This window comes from Thermobia domestica, chromosome 10 (genome assembly GCF_964235325.1).
Source record: "Thermobia domestica chromosome 10, izTheDome1.hap1.1, whole genome shotgun sequence".
Classification (NCBI taxonomy): Eukaryota; Metazoa; Arthropoda; class Insecta; order Zygentoma; family Lepismatidae; genus Thermobia; species Thermobia domestica.
Genome location: NC_137463.1, coordinates 15,934,602 through 15,955,709, shown reverse-complemented (window position 1 = coordinate 15,955,709; position 21,108 = coordinate 15,934,602). Strand labels below are relative to the sequence as shown.

The 21,108-nt window shown below is 38.9% G+C and overlaps 1 protein-coding gene across 1 annotated transcript in view; it reads left to right on the top strand.

Moving 5' to 3' along the window:
• Nucleotides 1-17,407, top strand: part of LOC145662316 (ras-related and estrogen-regulated growth inhibitor) — a 154,137-nt gene extending 136,730 nt beyond the window's left edge. Inside the window, exon 5 of the mRNA XM_081727763.1 lies at nucleotides 16,875-17,407. Coding sequence (XP_081583889.1) covers nucleotides 16,875-17,092 — 218 coding nt within the window. The 3' untranslated portion in view covers nucleotides 17,093-17,407. The remainder of the gene's footprint in view (nucleotides 1-16,874) is intronic.
• Nucleotides 17,408-21,108: the final 3,701 nt, after the last annotated feature.

Genomic DNA, 21,108 nt, shown 5'->3' with positions numbered 1-21,108 from the left:
GAGAATAGCACGAACTGCTGGTGCATTAATGCCCAAGCATACCTCTGTTTGATTGTATGCAACCCGTCTATTTGTCTCAAGCAAGACACCGCAGCAATTTTTGTTCAGTCACAGATGAAGATGGCCGACCTGCCCTTGGAGAGTCCTCAAGGCTCAAATTTCCTTTTTGAAACTCTTGGTACCACCTAAAGCGTTGTACGATGAGGACAATCCTCTCCAAACACAGGAGTCATTTCCTCTAAACACTGATCTACACTTAAACCGCATGCAAAATTGTAGCGCAAAATTGCCCGGTATTCAGTTTTTAACCACGACGACATCTCCACATCTTTCCACTAACACAGCTGAAAATCAACAGACACTAAGACAACGGGTATAGCTTTTACAGTGCAGGTTTGGATATGTCTAAACACGCGCTAATTTGCAAACTCCTGTAGTGATCCGTTCTGTTCTATTGCAGAACTTTCTAGTGTCCTTTGTATAACGCTAAGTGGTGAAAGAGCGGGAAGGGAAGGGAAAGAGGAATCCGCGATCCGGCAACGTTGCACTAAATATCGCGTACTATTGGCTATTGCTCATGTTGCTTCTAATCTGAAACGAACTATATAGGTAATTGAATAATTCCATCGAGGCACATTTCAGTGAATTCGGGAGAAACGAAGCAAATCTGTAGTATGTTCCTAGATTACAAAAGATGTCAGAGACCAGTTTTCCAGTACATCTGTTCATCTCTTGGTGCAGTAAAGAACGGAGCCTTTCAGTTGCACAATGTTCGAAGTGGAGAAAAAGCAGAAACGGTATGTTTTATTAGGATTTTGATCCGACATACCGGCTATTTAAATGTTGAAATACAGTCAGGGTGTGTTACCTAAAAGATTGCATTTCTATTTATATAATGACTCAAAACTATGAGAGATTTTCTTCATAGTTATGCGGAGGGGGGTAGAAAGAGGCTTTGACCCAGCCCCAACTCTGAGAATTAAAAAAAAACAACCTTATGTTGTATTGTAGATAATTGCGTAGATATACACGAAAATGCTCAAAAAGCGAGCTTTTATATTAACAATTTTTAAACAATTTCTCGCAGAAGAACTCCCGAACACCCTACCCGACTAAGGGGATTCCAAATCCCCAGAAGATCCTCCCCCACAGCAGACAGTCTCTAAATTCACCCATGCTCAAAACGGGTTTTATATGCATTGAGGCAAGAAGACACACATACATACATAAGAAAGAAACAATTGAATATGGCTCAACAAAATATAAACTAGGTGAACTTCTTTGTAGACACCTTATTTTTTAAAACAAAAGGTAGGAAAAAGTTAACAAAAATGTTGGTGTTGGCATCTTCGAAATTATTTCTACATAGAAATAAAATATTTTTACATGCGAAGCTATTAGGCAGTTACTGTGTATAAAAATGGATTTATTAAATGTATATTAGCATCCACTTTCCAGTGACGGTATGTCTTGATCACTGAAAAACCAGAGGCGGTACGTTTTCATTATTGAAAAACCAGAGACGGCAGGGCATACCACCGTATACCGTCTCACTTCGACTCTGTTACGTATAGCGTGATTCCACTCATATAAGCTCAGCACATTCCAAAATGTGTCATACAGCGTTATCCAATGGGACGCCTCAATTATATAGATATTCTGTCTTCTCGAGTGAAATTTTAAACATTGTATATTTTACTATATTTTAGAAGGTCTACTGGAATTTTACAGTATATTAATTTCGCTGGGAAGAGAAAATTCATTAAAAAAACAGTATATAGAATTACATGTGTAACCACATAGCACTATAAAAATCACATAATAATAATAATAAATGCGCAAAAGCTGGATATACATACTATGCTATTGATAAAATTACGTGAAACTTGAGGTTGTAATTCAGAAAGAAAGATGGAAAGTTGTATAAAATTGACCTTTTGGTTTTATGTATGTCTAAATAATTTTTATTCTTCCTTTATGCTAGTAATTGTTTTAATATTTTAATTTTTTTAGGTATTTATTTTTTTTTAATGTTTTGAATGCATGATTGAATGATGATGGTATAATCCTTATCAGCACAGTAGGTAGGTTATTGGGTGACATTGTTGGGGATTGGTGCCAGTAATTGCAAAAATAAAGCTGAAAATAGGATTTTTTTTTGGGGGGGGGAAGGGCTGCGTTGGCTGACCAATAATTTGTCGTCATTTATCCAACAGATTCCATCTTGCATCCCAATAACAATTTACTACTTTCGTAGAGGGTTACGTAGGCAATTGCATTGGTTGGCAAATGCTTGGCAAAGCGGCCAAGCACAACCAAGGCCCAACGTATCCTCGACAAAGCGTCAAATTACAACGAAGGCTAAACTTACCAATTCAGTTGGCTGTCAAATGCTCGGTAAAGCCGCCCATCACATCACAACGAAGGCTTAACATTGGCAGTTGAGCTAGTTAACAAATGCTGAAGAAAGCGCCCAATTACAACGAACGACCAACATTGACTATTAAATTGATTGGCAAATGCTCGGCAAAGCGGCCAATTGAACGTAGGGCCAATGTTGGCAGTTGAGTTGGTTGGCATACGCTCGGGAAATCGTCCAATCATAACTAAGGCCCAACGTTCGCAATTGAGTTGGTTAACAAAACTCGGCAAATCGTCCAATTACAACTAAAGACCAACGTTAACAATTGAGTTGGTTGGCAAATGCTCGGCAAAGCATCAAATTATAACGAAGGGCGAACGTTGGCAATTGAGTTGGTTGGCAAATCGTCCAATTACAACGAAAGACCAACGTTGACAATCGAGTTGGTTGGCAAATGCTCGGCAAAGCGTCCAACTACAATGAAGGGCCAACGTTGGCAATTGGGCTGTTAGCAAATGTTCGGTAAAGTGTCAAATTACAACGAAGGCCCAACGTCGGCAATTAAGTTGGGAGCAAGATGCTAGGCAAAGCATCCAACTACAAGGAAAGCCCGACGTTGGCAATTAAGTTGGTTGGCAAATGCTCGGCAAAGCATCCAATTACAGTGAAGGGCCAAGATTGGCAATTGAGTTGGTTAGCAAATGCTCGACAAAGCATCCAATTGCAACTAAGGCCCAACGTTGGCAATTAAGTTGGTTGGCAAATGCTCTCCAAAGCGTCCAATTACAAGGAAGGGCCAACGTTCAGAATTGAGTTGGTTGGCAGATGGTTGGCAAAGCGTTTAATTACAAAGAAGTGCCAACGTTGGCAATAGACTTTGTTGGCAAATGCTCGGCAAAGCGGCCAATTGTAACGTAGGACCACCGTTGGCAGCCGGTTAGCCTACCGTATCACACTGCTGGACCTACCGTTTGTACTACTGCCAAACACAATTTGTGCAAGATACATAAAAAGTTGCACCTTTTGTAACTATTCAATATAATTGGGACTCATTTGATAAAAGAAACATGGGGAAAATCTAATCACAGTGGGTAATCACTGTACAAAACATTCAAAGATGAAAGATGTATTGATGATAAGCTTAAAATATGATATGATCGGGATTACAATTATGTCAATTCTCTTTACAAGTGTTCGGGGAATGTTGCAGGAACTTTTGGAACAAACGAAAAATATTTCTTGAATGAACAATCACCACATTCCTAAAATATAGCCTTCGTATAAGCTGCAAAAGCCTTTAAGTAAATTCCATAAGCAAATGTTTGACCGAAGTGAAAAATGTCTATCATGCATTTTAACAGACAATTTAAACAGTGGGGCAGGTCGCTCCATCTGTTGGCGAGCTGCTCCATTAAACCAGTGATAAATCGTCCACAAAAATGTAAACTTGACTTGAAAACGTCGGATGATGCCAGATGTGCTAGCGACAACCACGCTTCTTCCAATAATAACTTCACTTTTACAGCCCAATCGCGCCCTCCTTGTTTGTATAACAAAGAGATTTTTCAGAGAGTAATAGCTTCAATATTTCCAGCGACAATGTTGTTTAGAATAAAACGGGGCCAAACTGCTGGAATGAGGCAAGAGCGGACGATGAACTTTGGGTAGAACCGCTTACTTAGTTAAAAAGTCAATCGTCGTTTCACTTCTTAAAATATTTGCTACACAAAACTACAAACTAAGCATTCCGTCTGCCTTTTTATCATGAAGATGTAGAGAAAAACGCCCTTGTTGGAATAATACTCGTTTGCACAATAATTTCTTTAGCTTATATCAGTAGAGAGAATAAAGATACCCAGGAGACACGATACGTCTTGTTTCTCTAGTCTTGAAAACCAGACGATGTATGGAACGCGCTTTGTAGAATTCCAGAAAGACAAATACCTGTCTCGTTTGTCCGAGGTGAGACGAGACTCTCATATTTCGTAGAATTTTTAGTTTTGGCGTGATTTTACGTCTTGAGCTTTATATTCTGTGGGTTAAAAGAGACGAATAATTAATTGAAGATAGAATTGATAGAATGAGAATGTAGGAGGAAGTGGGAGAATCACGAGAAAAGCCACGGACATTAAGTTGTGCACCATAAATCCACGTGGTTTGGGGCCAAACCAGGTAACCAATGGGCTCCTAGTATACCCACATAGCCAAAAATTATCCGTAAGATATCTGAGACCCCACGCACCACAGGTAAGCATTCTACCACTGAACCACCGTTCCCCCTATCACATCAATCAACCAGTTAGCGAATATATATACACAGGGTGTTTCAAAATAACACCGACAATGTTTGGAAGGTGATTCCTGACACCAAAATAAGACAAAAAGTATAGACCAACCTACGTGCACAAATGCTTCCTTTCGGAGTTATAGGCTGCCGAAAACATGAAAAAAAATCAACTTTAAAGGTTCGAAGCTCCTGGGTCAAGACTTCACTTAGGAACTAATATGTGCGCTATCTAAAAATACATGTTTCAGAATCCTGAGATACTCACACAACGATTTTTATATTGGTAGTTTGGCTACGGACATTTAATTGGAAGTACTCACCAACTACCTCTATGAAAATTGTTGCGGAAGTACAGTATGATTCTGAAACTTGGATATTTGGATAAGGCACATACTTGTTCCTAAGTGAAGTCTTGACCCGGCTACAGTAGGTCCCGTAATATTGAAGATATGGACCTTTAAAGTTCGTTTTATCGTGTTTGCAGCAGGCTATAACTCCGAAAGGAAGCACCCAGGTCGGAGTACACTTTTTGTCTTATCTGATGTCAGGAATCACCTCCCAAGCGTTGTCGGTGTTGTTTTGAAACACTCTGTGTGTATATATATTCGCTAACTGGTTGATTGATGTGATAGGGAGAAGGGTAGTTCAGTCGTAGAGCGCTTACCTCTGGTGGGTAAGGTCTCTGGTTCGATTCGAGGCTAAGTAAGTTTGTGGTGAATAACTCCCGTTTGTTTCCTCCCACATTGTCGTCCCACCAACTCTTCCATCATCATTCATTTGCTTTAATCTTCGTCTCCCTTAGCCTAACAGGCATAATCGTGGGACGTTAAACTCAAAGATTTGATTGATATGTTGATCTAGACGTCAGCTCTGATGATATTTGTACTCATTTTCGTTAAATACTTCATAATGATTATCAATTTAAGGTTACTTCCTAGTCGAAAAAAACAAACTTTAAAAAAGAAAAAGAAAGAAACAAGTTTTTCTCGCGGCTCTTTTGCCAGGAAAAGTTTTAAAATATTTCAATTTTATGGAGAGATAACAGTAAGTTCTACCTTTGTTTTCCTATTATAACACGAAAAGAAAAAATGTAATTACTGGATTCTGAAGTGAAAATCCTATAAAAATGCAAGAAACAAAGAAAATTGGTTATTTGATGGAAAGAAATCATGCAAATTGGTGGAGGAAGTGGAATGAATTGTTTAAATAATGATTACGTTTAACGACAAAAATGTTTTAGTAAAACGTAATTTTGTTAGCAATAGTAGATTTCGTGAATCAAAATTATTATCTAAAATTTATGGAAGTTACATTATAACAATATACAGGGTGTACCAGAAGTAGTGACTCACCTTTTGAGCAGGGGCGGATCCACAACCGACTTCTGGGGGGGCGGTGGGTTGTCATACTGCTACTTTTAAGGGCTCTAAACTTTGGGATGGGTTTTATTTATATATATAAAATAAGAAAGTTTCATCTTCTGGGGGGGGGGCGATCGCCCCGATCGCTCCCCTCTGGATCCGCCCCTGCTTTTGAGTGATCAGTACATTTTTATTATAAACAAGAATGGCATGAAATAAAATTGTAGGTACAGAGGAATGATGTAAAAATCAAGTGCTTTACAGTATATAATTCCTATTCTCCATTTGGAGGTCCATCCGGAGACTCACATCTCTGCACGCATCTCGACACATCTGAACAGGAATGTTGTTGAATTCCTCGGTGATTCAACCACCACATTTGTATTTTCAGGACGTCAGTACACACAGTTGTGACGGTTCACTGACCCTGACACATGGGACTTTGCCTCGTTCGTCCAGGCTGTGTGGTTCTCGAAGTCGGGATTTCCCTCCACCTTCCTTCCGCAGGTATCACTCAGCAAACTCTATACGGCGATCAGGATCGTCCTCATTGAGCACATGCAGCAGGCGAGAATGATACAAGCGCAGTTTCAGATCCTTGAGAACTCTAGCAACCGATGACTTCGGGATATTTAGGGTGCGGGACAACCGTCGAATCAATTTCGAATTCTGCGGTAACTTTGTAAGTTCCGCCTATATCTGAGCCGCATTTGCGGGATTGTTGACGGACCTAGGCCTACCCGATCTCTTGGCGTCAATTACACTACCAATGGTATTGAAGGCTTTGTTTACCCTTGTTATTGTCTTTCGCTGTGGCGCAGAATCACCGTACAGTTCCTTCATTCGTCGCTGGACTTCCGTAACGTTGTGTGTCTCAGAAAATAGGCGAACGCATTAAATACGTTTCTCAAGCGTAAGGCGAGCCGCCATCTTGTAGTGTTGCCAATGGAAAAAAGGAAAAATACCACTACACCACAACACAAACAAGAAACAAACAACCACATCAATCATGCAGCCTAACCTATCGCACCTAACAACAAGTGAGTCACTACTTCTGGGATATTCTGTATAACATTTATTGAAGCCTGGGAGAGAGACAATGTTTAAAACAAGATTCTTATTTAAAAGATTTGAGATGATACAACAATAAAGAAAGGAGAACTTATGTGAATAATGATGCTAAACTAACATCATACCGAGTCCCTTATGTTTTAATTTTCTAAACTGAAGTCTCTGAAATTCAGCCCCAACGGAGTACGGGATTTAAGTAAGATTTTATACAAAAACAAAAATGGTTTTGTGTCTATTTCCTGGTTTATGGTACATTTTCCTTATCTACCAAATTGAACTTACGCAATCAGTAAAACAAATATTATAAGATGTATAACTTCCATGTGCTTGATAAAATGTTTGGCAACCAATATGACACTAGGAATATGTGAGTTGCAGGACCGGCCTTAAGCCGATTGGACCGATTGCTCCCAATCGGGCCCCGCGCTAGTGCCGTTTTAACAGCATATTAGGTCCTAGAGCAAACAAGTGTGTTGTCCTTATGACTAAATTTTGCTCCTAATACATGTAATTAATATATACCATTCTGCTCGCGGAGCCCGCAGAATAAAGCTCTTTGTGCAGTCAATTCATGAATTCATTCTTAATATATATAGTAACTAAGGGAATATCGCCGCTGATACGGAAAATTTTAGTTTAAGAAGTAACCTACGCAGATGAAGAGCGAGTTTCTTCTGCATATATTTGTTGGTTGTCTGCCGGTACGTGCTGACGCATTTTCAGGAAATTCACTTCCCTTTAGTTCACCCGGAGCCTTGTGGAGGAACACACACTGTGTGCTTTGAAGCCACAAAAACATCGTGAATTTTCAAGAAACATTTTAGCAAGTTCTCTCCTATTTTCCTTGCTATGTAGACATAGATATCTAATAAACGTTTCCGTCACGTAGAACTTTAGCTCATTGCAGGTGATAAAGAAAATGTATTTCCTTCCATTAGTAGAAGTTTAGTAACGAATAATTAAAATAAGTATAATGCAGACAATACCGCCATATACTCTTGTTGGCAATATTGCCAACGGACATCGCAGTCACTTGGATTCATCTGCACTTAAATTGTCTGTCAAGTTTGATATTGTGATGCTCTGTCTTCTCTCCCATTGTAGCCACGAACTGCAACCACTTGATGTGAGCTGTATCAAATTCCTCAACGTAGCACGGAATGAAGATACATACTCGTTTCGACGAATGTATGCTGGAAAATCAGTAAGCAAGCAAAAGTTTCCTAGACGTTTTGCTCTAGTATGGTACAGGGCTGCAACTCCTAAAAATGCTAGTTCAGGGTTTAAGGCATCAAGAAATACAGTAAATAGCATTATTTTTGGAAATATATTTATTTGAAATAAAAAGGAAATCCTATATTAAAAAAATTTTAAAAACCTTAAGTTTAAAGTTGGTTGCGGATATGTTAAACGGTATGACCTCTAGCCGAATGAACGAACGGATATTGAATAAATCAGTTTTTCGCTTTATAGGGACCATGAAACATGTAAATTCGTTGAAATGTGATTTTTTTTTTTTTCATGATCAGCATACCTTCTTCGCTCAAAAGTAAAAATCAATAAATCGCTGTACACTCAGTTCTTTCCAAAATTGTTGAGAGCTAATTTCCCGCTTCCAAAGACCGAATGACTGGATTAAACATTGTTCTTTACGTGGCAGGAAGCCAATTTAAAAGAGTTCTTAAAAAAAAAAAAAAAAAAAAAAACTCAAGGATATAAATCAAGTAGCTTTCGAGTTGAGGCAGGACGGAATGTAGCGGATGTAAATATGGCTGCTGGTATTTGAAAAAAAAAATATTTGTCAGTTGGCATCCAGTGATATTATTACTTTTGTAGAGGTGAACGAAAATACTGAAGCTTATTAAACAAGGGCATAGCTAGAATTCTTGAAAGTCCATATTCGAATACGAATAGCCAGTGGTATTTCCAGTATTTCATATGCCCCGTGTTAACGACTTTTGACTCTGCTGAGTTTTGAAATATTTGACTATTTAGTCATACGTAAAACCATATATATATATATATATACAGTGGCGGATCCAAGGGGGGCTATAGCCCCCCCCCCTTGACGCTCAGGTATACACTGGATAAAATGGACTTCAATCCTGCTTTACACTGGATAAAACGGCAAAATATGGTTTAGCCCCTACCTTGATCATATCCTGGATCCGCCCCTGTATATATATATATATATATATATATATATATATATATATATATATATATATATATATATATATATATATATATATATATATATATATATATATATAATGTAACCAAGAAAGTTATGTTGCTTTTTGTGGAGGTCTGTGTTCAATTGGCCCTCACACCGTGAGTTGAATGCGAATTGAGATAAGGCGAAGGTCAGTTGTTGGTGTGGGTATATCCAACATACTACGGTATTTGGATACTACTTGGTTGTGGCAATTCAGCTACACCGTGAACTTGCGTAAGGACAGAGTGAACATGGAATCTACATAAAGCATCATAAGGGGGTGTACGCTGTACAAGTTCAAACTGGGGTCAAACGCCGCTGGAGCAGGACGAAAGATATACCAGGTCTTTGGTGAGGGTGTCGTGACTACGTGGACAGTGCAGCGGTGGTTTAACAAGTTTAAGGACGGTGACGAAACACTCGAAGAGGCACCACGTGCCGGAAGACCAACACATGTACAAAATGAAGATCTTTAGGCAGCAGTTGAGGTGAACAGTGGCCAGACACGCGATGAACTGTGACTACAATTCAGTGTGAGTGGAGAAACCATTCAGCAACGCCTCTATCAACTTGGAAAGCACGGCAAGTTGGGTCGATGGGTCCCACATGATTTGACTCCGGACCAGATGGCAACGTGAGCAGACACATGTATTTCTTTGCTGTCTCGTCCGAGGAAGGAGCCATTTCTGGACAGAATGTTGACATGTGATTAGAAGGGGTTCTGTACGAAGCTTCACGGCACGGCGCCTTCATCATTGGTTAGCATCCCATGAACCGGTCCAAAACAGCCGAAAGCAGCGCTGCACCAGAAGACTGCTCGCGGCATCATGCGTCGGAAACTGATATCAGCTGGTTAGAGCATCAATGCAACTGTGTACTCTCAGCAGTTGAGCCATGTTCAAGAAGAACTCAAAACCCTAGAGCCAGCACTTTTGAATCGCAGAAGAGTCGTCCTGTTACAGGACAACGCTAAGCCCTACGTGGTTAGGATGACCGGGGACACCATTATACGCCTTGGATGGAAAACACTATTTTATCCGCCATACTCCCCGGACATTTGGAGATTCAATGCCGCGCTCACAAAAATTCTCCATTGACTTCTATCATCCTTAACCAATTGGATCCAGTTCCTACTTTATACTCCTATTTCTGCGAGATCCATCTTAATATTGTCCTCCCATTTGTGCCTAGGTCTTCCTAATGATCGTTTTCCGATTAGACTTCCAGTTAAAAGTTTGAAATCGTTCATACTTTCTTCCATTCTGGCTACATGACCTGCCCACCTGAGCCTCCTAGATTTGATGACCCTAACAATGTTTGGTAAACGGTATAAATTATGTAATCATCAATTAAGGTCATGAAATCTAGACGTTTTGGCACAGGATACTCGTCATTATGTAATACAGGGTTTATTATAGATTGCAAATTGGATATGTAACAGTGTGATCACTTTTATATTATTAAACAAAAATACGTAGCTATTACTGAAATAGTCTTTTGTTCCCTCCAGATCATCGGAACTACAAAAGGGATATGATGTGTGCCATCTTTCCATCCAGTGAGAAGCCGCACACATGGTACACAACATATATTTGGAGTCCATTTTTTTAATCAAAATCACCAGATTTACAGCCAAAGCAAAGCTTGTAACACTTTTTTGCAAGTGGTGTAAGATTCCGCCTCTGACAAGTGCTGAAAATGACTAAAACACTAGATTCAGCACCAAAAGAGACAGAGAAAAGAAGGGTGTTTAGTGGCAGATCGTATACAGAGTGGGAGATAAGTGAGGGCAAAGTGCGAAGATAGAGCATCGAAAATGTCTAGAAATGCGTTAATTTTGAAACGAGTATATATATTGAGGTCAAATGTTGGATATGAGGAATGTATGTAGAGCTGCAGTGAATAGGCATGATATGGATCATGGGGGACATCTGAAAAGCCGCCTTGTTGGAATTAGCGCAAGAATATACGAGAAAGGGGCCGTGTGACATATGGCTCTTAACGCACACCGTCTATTGAAATCAATAGTGGCCGATACAGTTTGAGATCTCTGTAACAGAAGGCGTTCCACGCTATCGCAATGTAGCAATACTGTCGTAAAGGTAGCGTGAACGAAGAAGTAGTACAAACGTGGATGAGGCCACTTTCCAGCCAACAAACGTCCCGATCCACCCAATATTTGTTCATATACTGGCAAAAGGGCAAATATGACCAAGGACAACCTGAAACAGTTCATGACTGACGTTTTCTGGCCTTTTATAGAGCAGATAAAACTGCTGCTCCTCGTTGATTCGTGGAGAACGAATAAAGATGAAGAGTTGGTGCAGAAATCGGACAATGTTCAACTTACCCGACTCTTCCCTGATGGTTGCACGTCACATACAACCGTTGGATGTGTTCTTCTTCTGACCGTATAGGAATTTCGTAAAATATATAACAAACACCATTTTTCTGTCATCTGGCTTTCAAATATGACAACGGGACAACTTCATTAACTTGCATTCACTCACCCACTTCCAGTTTACAGCACCAAAGTTCCAAGCTATGATTAGATATGCTTTCTACAAAACTGGATATTTGCAAACAGCACCTGACGCATTCATGACACCAGTAGACTATTACTTCAATTTCAATACCAAAGACAGCTGTGACGAGCCCGATCGTGTTTCAAATGTGCACACTATTGTCTTTATTTTTGTATTAAGCACACAATTATTGTTCAAGTCCATAACAGTTGCTATTAAACAGAGGTCTCAAACTGTATTAGCCACTATTGATTTCAATAGATGGTTTGCGTCAAGAGCCATACGTCATATGACCCTTTTCCCATATATTTTTCTTGCGCTAATTCCAATATGTCGGCTTTTCAGATGTCCTCCATGATTCACATTACACCTATTTAGTGGAGCTCTACATGTGTTCCTCATATCTAACATTTGACCTCAATCCCTCTACTCGTTTCAAAATTAACATGGCATTTCTAGACATTTTCTACGTTCTATCATCGCATTTTGCCCTCATTTATCTCCCATCCTGTATACGGTCTGCCATTAAACACTCTCGTTTTCTTTGTTTCTTCTGGTGCTGAATCCAGTGCTTGCAATCATTTTCAGCAATTGAATTCACCAAATCGGAATGGTCCCTTGTGAGATTTAAAGGTTAGTTCACCACAAATGTAGCAGAAATTGTCCGGATGATTCACCTTCCTGGCATTATGCAAGTTTTTTCACAACACGAAAACATAAAAAAAAAAAAAAACACCACTTACACAAAAACAAGACCTGACGGGCTCATTACACGATCAACACTGGCAGCCTGCTAAATACGTCTGAGCTTATCGAAATTTACAGCGTTGTCAAGCCTATACCACAAAAGAAAAAATTTCGGTATTATTATTATTTATTAATTATTATTAGTATTATTTATTAATTATTATTATTATTATTATTATTTATTTATTTTTTTTTTTTTTTTTTTACTGTGGAACAGGGACACATTCAGCAAATTGAATACCTATATGACATGTGTGTTCCATAAGCTGTCTAACTTTATGTTACGCGTTGTTAACGTACGGTAGGGGACAAAGGGGAGGATTGATCAATTGAAAATATACAATTTCCACAATATTTTAAAGAAATTCAATGATCCCCACCTCCCTATGGGATCGATGACAACTAACTTTATATCAGGTGAAAGCTTTATCCTTCCACAATACTCTGACATTTAAACCACTCTTTTATGTTAATAAATAGCTGAGCTATACCACTCCAAATACATACATGTTTCAAGAAAATACGGTCAATTTCGTGTATAAGGTAAAAAAATAAAAAAATAAAAAATCCTAGAACTGTTACAACAAAACCTTGCAGGACGACGAACTGCATCAGGCTCAGTATTCACTTCTTTTCTGAGAAAAATTATGTTGACCAGTGTTATTAAGATGAAAGGTTCATAGAAAAAAGAAAAGAGGTGTTCATTGATTTATAAAAGGCTTTTGACCGCGTTAACTAGAAATAGTTGTTAGGAGTTCTAAAGAAGATTGCATTGGAATGAAAAGATCGAATACTCATGAGAAACGTATATATGAACCAACAAGTAAGTGTTAGAATAGAGAAGGAAGTAATAGAGGAGAGTGCAATTGGAATGGGGGAGGGGGTTCGACAGGGATGCTATCTCTCGCCAACAATATTTAATATATATCTAGAAGAGACAGTAAAAAAAAAGAGCCTACATAATGAAGACGGGATTTCGGTAGGAGGTAGAATGAAGGAGATGTATATGCTTTTGCACACGATATGGCGCTTGTTGTAAAATCTGAAAAGGAAACCAATAAGATATTAGAAAGAAAAACCATGGTGATTGGAACGAAGCGGTCGGTGTCAAATATTGAAGTAGGAAGGGAGAAAATAGAACAGGTGACAAGTATTCGATATCTGAGTAGTATTATTGGAGAAAATATTAAGTGTGAACGTGAAATAAAAGCAAGGATAGAAATGGCAAAAGAAGCCTTTAGGAGGAAGAAAATACTATTTTGTGGGACCTTGAATAAAGGGTTGAGAGTAACACTCATACAATGCTTCGTGTGGAGTATTGTACTGTATGGGTGAGAAATATGGACATTATGCAAAAATAATCAGAAACGACTGGAAGCTTTCGAAATGTGGGTGTGGAGAAAAATGGAGAGAATTAACTGGGTCGAGCAGAAAACAAATCAGAGACTGTTAGAAATGGTGGAGGAGAAAATAAATTTAGATATTATTAAGAAGAGGACGAGAAACTGGTTGGGACATTGGCAAAGAAAGAACTATATCATGAGGGATGTGCTAGAGAGTGTAATATCAGGAAAGAAAGGGAGACGGGAAGGAGGCTACAGTTGACGGACGATATCAAAACAGAAAAATAATACATGAAGACCGAGAGATTAACTGAAGACCGTAAAGCAAGGAAGCTTCTCAGTTGCGGCAAGTAACCAGCCAATGATTGCAGAATACCTATGTAAACTAAAAGCAAACGAAACAGTTATTGAGAAAACAAAGAATAGGATGTATTAAAAGGTGCGCTTCTATGTCTTGGTAAAACTAACGTTTACAAAAACTTATTATTATTATTATTATTATTGAAGTTTGTTGCCGATTTTCATCATCAAGATGAGAAGTGCACCTTAAGATGGGATCAATCCAAACCATCGAAAGAGTTCAATGATCTTCTACCGGGAATCGCATCCAGGAACATCCATTGGACCAGCAGGGACGACTATTGTCTCTTTCAAATTTATTATTTAGCATTTTTTTTTATCTCAATTAATTTCCTGCCCCTAGCTAATTATACTTTGTGTCACGAACTATTTCCCTAGCAGCACAGACTCAATTCGTGGGAAACTATAATCTAGTCAACTACCAACCTTCTAATTGGCCGGTTTGTCGAGCATTTCCCAACAAGGCAATTGTTAATGAAATCCTTACAAAAGAAGTAAATTTGTGATTAGGGGTATGATGTTAAAATTGTTGGGTGGCCAACACACATTTTAAACTATGTTGGACCCAACGTATTTTTCAACTTCATTTTACCAATTACCGATTTCCAAACATTAGTCTGTGTATAGGCTACCAAATGTGCTGCTAGAGACGCCAGTTGATGTGAATCTAAGAAATATATATGACGAAAGAACACCAAGATAATGGTGGAAGGTTCTATACGGTTTTACGGTGGGTTGTATATTTACTTAGCTGTTTCATTTCTACAAGGTAATCAAAAATAGCTCTTGCCATTGGAGAGCAGTGATAAATAAAGAGCAATAGAATGGACGGTATGTGCCTTCGGCTTCGAAGTAATTTTTATCAGCATTCAACAACTTTTGCCAAGGTTACTGCAGCGGCACAATACTCGGTGGTGGTGGATGCAAATAAGTCCATGAGTGCATTCCGCAGATCTCCTTCATTTCCAAAGGATTTCCCACGAAGGTGATTGTCAAGGGAGTACAACAGCTGGTAATCTATTACTGCAAGGTCTAGTGAATATGGTGCATGGCAGTCTCCTAGCCAAGTTGCTGAAGGGTCTCCCGGGTCTTCTATGACAGATGTGGCTTGATATTGTTATGCAGAAACAGCACACTCTTGCGATTCACCAATGCCGGCTCCTTCTGCCGCAATGCCGGTGCACTCCTGTAAGTAGAGATCAGCAGTGATTGAAGGAGCTCGTAATCCACCACTTGCCGACAATTCCACCATACAGAGATTAACCTTTCGTGGGTGCAGCGGTGATCTTGAGGTGTGAGGAAGAGGGTCATGTGGCGACAACCAATGTCTGGTACACTAAGGAGTGTCATAGACGACTCACTTTCTGTCACCAGTGAGCAAGCGATTAAAAAAGAGTGTATTCAGGTACCGAGTGAGAAAGGACAAATAGGTTGCCACTTGTTGTTCCTTGTTGGCGCCGATGATATGTAGGGTACCCACTTGCTTAAGGGGTAGACTACTAAATATTTTTCAAAATTTAGCATTTTTTCTTTTGCTTGTTTTTCGTAAGTGAAAAGAGATAATGAAAAGTAACTTACCACAATAATAGATAATGTTATTCTACACCCGAAAATACGAATCGGAAGAAGTTTCAGTGTTGCCATCCATAGAAATTACAGTGTGGTCAGAATTTGAGTTACCCAAAAATCTACATAAGTTATTACAAAATAAATAAGTTACTACAAAATAAATACAAATTTCAAAAGTAGTTAACAAGGAACACAGACAGCACGATAAGTAATCAATTACCGTTGAGTTCATTTTTGTAGTCATTGCCTTAACCTAGAAATTTGGGTAATTCTGACCACACTGTAATTTCTATGGATGGTAATACTAAAAATTCTTCCGATTCGTATTTTAGGGTGTAGAATAATATTATCTATTATTGTGGTAAGTTACATTTCATTATCTCTTTTCACTTACGAAAAACGGGCAAAAGAAAAATTGCTGTTTTGAAAAATATTTAGTAGTCTGCCCCCTTAAGTTGTATTATTTCTCTATTCACGCAGATGCAGTCTGACTGCTTTAGCGGAAACATAGAACCTTTCTTCAAGTTCATCACACGTTAGACTGCTGTCCTTCTCGATGGCTGCTTTCAGGGCCTTGTGTTCCAACTCATGTGGTCGTCCACTGCGAGGTTCATCCGAAAGTCTCACATCACCCGAACGCAATTTCTGAATCCAATGCCTGGCGGTGCGTTCGTTCACGGCCCTCTCCTCAAATACCTGGCATATGCGGCGACTTAATGCGGCAGGTGACAGACCCATTTTAAAGTCATACAAAGAACTACTTCGATACCTCCATTTCTCTTCGACACTGGACGAGCTATGACTGCTGTATGTGCGCAACGTGCCTATATCACTGAAGGTTGATGTCGGACTAACTCCCGATAGCTTGACAATCACGTGCGTCATTTCGTTTCCTCTCTGTAAGCGTATGATTAATGGGACGTCAAAAACGGAAAGAACTTTTGTGGTTACCTTGTACTTTTGACGCTAATTATAACTTCGTTATTACACAACTTGATTACTAATTATGCATTTTTTTCTGTGAATTACAGGAGAAATTCTCGCAAAGGATTTCGAGTGTTACTTCACGGAAGTAGCTGCTGCCGAGCAAGTAACCCAGGTGGCGGAAGTGTTCAATGAATTGTGTCGAGAAGTGAACAACGTAAGGCGTAAGAACAACCGATCTCTACTGGAGAGAGTGCTAGGAAACAAAGGAGGACTGCGAACGTATTCCAGAGGGAAAAGTGACAGTGCGTTACCCAAAGAATGACACAAATATTTATTTTTACGATATTTATTTTTTTGAAGAACATAAGATAAAGGAAAAAAAAAAGAGGAAGTGAATTTATTGTGATCTCACTTGTAAGTGACCAGAACTTACGACAAGTTCAAATAAACATTCGACGAATATTGAGCATTGTATAAATGTTATTATATTCAGTTTGCAAAAACAGCTTTATCTGAAACTTGTCTAAAAGCATTTATTACGTTTTATTCACGAAATGTAAAATATATTTAAATAATTATAATAAGCGAGCTTGAATCGAGTCGAAAATGTCTGCTTTCAATAAAGTATGAACATGAATATTGTATGCGAGCAAGGACATTTTATTTTTTATTATTATATTTCTTTGCTTAATAATTTTTGAAAACATCTCAGTAACAGCTAAACAATTAAAATTATCGCCATTTTACCTGTTCCGAAACAATTATTTGTCAATAATAGTAATAATACAATAACATGTACGAGAAGAAGTCAAGAAGTAAAGGGCTTTTGAAAAAAGGTACATTTGGAGGGTATCCAGGCAGACGAGAGCAACCAGCATTTTTAAAGTTTTGAGAAAAACGAAAAAGAAAGTTTAAATAACAACTGTAGTTTGCAGAAAAAGCCAACCACATTGAAATTTATTCAAATTTTGTCTATTTGGATAACAGTATAGCTGGTCTACTTTGCCAGATAAAAATTCACATCATTACCTGTACGAGTAACTTAATTTCGGAAAAATTGATACTTGGTCTAGTCTGGTTGGATACCAACCATTTATTCTAATGATAGAAAACTGAAACATACATAAATTATTTTTCTGCATAATCTCCCTGCATTTGAACGCACTTTTCTCAAAGTTGAACAGTTTTTTGATTCCGTTGGAAAAAAGTTTTTCGGTTGCACCTGTAACTAATTTTGCACCGCATCAGTGACTTCTGCATCAGTTGCCAATCTTCTACTCTCTCGTGTAAGATGGAATACGCTGAATCACGACTGATATATAAAGTATTTGCGATTTCGTCCACTGTGATTCGTCTGTTTTCCATCGCCATACCCTCAATGACTTTTAAATTGTCCTCAGTCGTTTACTTCGATTTCCTTCCCGATCTTTCCTCGTCATATAAAGAAATTCTTTCCTGTTTTAATCGCTCTATACATTCGTAGATCTTGCTTCGTGCGACGTTCCGCAAACAAAAAGCAAATCACTGCTCTCATTTCTTCCTGGTGCAGAACAACAATGGAGCTGCCATGTTTAAGGTCTGCTACACTCCAACGACTAACGCAGGAATAAGAATGACACGTTGCATAGAAGTGTTGCAGACGACGCTAATTCAGCACTGGATACTAGCAGTGTTACTAAACCCTAGTGCGAGAAATTGCCGTCCCTTTACTTTTTGACTTCTCCTTGTATAACTTAGAAGCATCTACGAAACAAACTAAAAAAATATGATATTAGTGCTTAGTAAGCACAGAAACACTATTTTTAAAGAGAGGCACACACTGGGCACGTATGCAGTGGTGCAAGAGACTGGAATTCTATTGCTGTGATTTTAACGCGAAGAAATCCGTGAAAAGAACATGTAAATCTGACTGTCGATGATTAGAAATATGTAAAATGGTTCGATGAATCCCCTTCAAGGGCGCCCATTAGGGGGCAAGGAGGCGCTCGCCCCTTCCTAGAGGAAATTGTATTTCGGAAGATCGAAAACCCAATAGAATTTTTAGAATAGTTATTGCATAATTTGAAACTATATTTGAAATGTCGCTGATACTCGCCCGTTCTGCAAACCTCAACATGGGCACCCTTGATCCCCTTGCCCCTTATTTCCAACAACAGACGTATTTACATATAGTGGACGCAGAGGTGTCTACAGCAGGATTTTAGAGCGCAGGTTGTGCTCACGAAAATATTTCTGAAGGCATTTTTTTCATTGAAAATGGTACAATCAAACTGGAGAATTATAAACTTTGGCGGTGAGAAAGGTACAATTAGGCGTAGAATGGTAAATTTGGGAACGGGGCATGGGAACTCCTAGGCGGACTCTCAAAGATGTTTATGCACCGAACTGCATTCTCCCTACCTTGAAACATGGCGGTGGCTCTGTGATGGTGTCGGCCAATGTTCCTGCGATTATATAAATACTTACATCACATACTAACTACTAACAATGATAAAGTGGACATTTTAGATGGTCACGTGTGCTCTACTGCCCAGATGTTTCTGGGTAATGATGCAATTTTCCAAAATAAGAATATGTCAATTCACACTGCTGCAGCTGTTGAGGTGGGCTTCAAGAATATCGGAATGATAAACTATAACACATCGGTTCGCCCGCCTAATTCCTACACGTTAATATTATTGAAATAAAACGAAATGAAATCTTTGAGTTTTACGTCCCACGGTTATGCCGGTTAGGCTAAAGGAGACGGTGATGATGAGAGATGAATGAAATGGTGAAATGAAAAAAATGGGTGGAAATGGAAGAATCCCGGGAAAATCCACGAGCACGGTGTTTGTCCACATGGCGCGAGCTGGGATCGAACCAGGGACCCCAAGCACCGGAGGTGAACGCTCTACCACTGAGCCACCGCGCCCTCGTCAATATTATTGAATACCTGTTGTAAATTCTAGAGTTTAAACTCCGTAAAGTAGATATTTTCCCCCCATCCTGCATGAAGAATGGTACAATATTCCTCTGGAAACCAGTCATGACTTACATTCCTGCATTCCCCGACGAATCACAGTTCGTCTCATGACATATTAAGTAGGTAAGTTCTGTGTTTCTATTATTTTGATCTGTTTATGAATGTACGGTACTAGGGATGATCAAAAAGTAAGGTTACAAAGCCTGTAGTGAAACTTGCATATATTATTTCATCGTTTGAAGATTCCCTCCTGTTCTTGCACGTTCAGCCACGTTATCACAAAGTGTTTCACCTCCACATCTGAAGCGAAGCAACGGCCTCTTAGGTACTCCTTCAAGTGCGGAAACAAGTAAAAGCCGTAATGTAATCCTTCTGTTGTTCTCAATCAGCTCCTCCACATGAGCTATGTTCAAATCTGTTGATAACAGGCTGGGTCGGCCACTGTACTCCTCGTTGGTGACGTTTTCTCTACCAGCTGCAAACTTTCGACACCATTCTGCGACATGCTGACGAAACATTACAGTGTCTCTGTAAACTTCTACAGCTGCCGACGAGTTTCAGCCGCGGTTCATGTTTTGCCCCACAGAAATCGAATAACTGAGAGGACTTCTTTACACCAGTTTTTAAAACAAGTCGCCATTTGTGTTTACCTACAACTAGGGCCGTGGGTGGGGAGGTGGGTTGGCTGAAACTGAACAGTTACCAACTCCATGTATTATGTACAATTACCGCACGCCCCTCATTTCTCTATAACAGACGAAACTCCAGAAATATTGGCCTTGTAACCTTAGTTTCTGATCCTCCTTCGTACCTTTACTTTGATTGCACGCTGCACAAAATCAAAGTTTTCACCTTTCAATTATCAAGAGTCATCTTCCTCTCCTTTCAACGATCTTATTTTGATTATGCGAAATGTTGTTTTACTGATTCATGCATATTCATGAAACACGTAATTAGATATTGAAACGTTATTGTTAAGGACCTGAGTTCAAGGTTATGTATCATGTTCTTGATAGCCATTATGTACTGTACATACTTCCATCATGATTGATTATAACATTCAACCTACCTTTCGGTTACTTTTGATATACTCCTTTACCACTGCATGAAAATAATTTTAAATCACACATACATACATTATATAATTCACTGTCCACATACATATACTACAATTTTACACATACACTTTGTAATCAACTTAAAAGAAGAATGAATACAACAAAATAATACTGAATGATAATGAAAGAAATCCATCACAAATATATTAACTAATTAAAAAATTTCAAATCACTGACAGCGTGAATTACTGGAAACTGCCCTTAAAAAAAGAAAGAAAAAAAACGTGAACTGCTTCCTCTACAAACATTTGACAA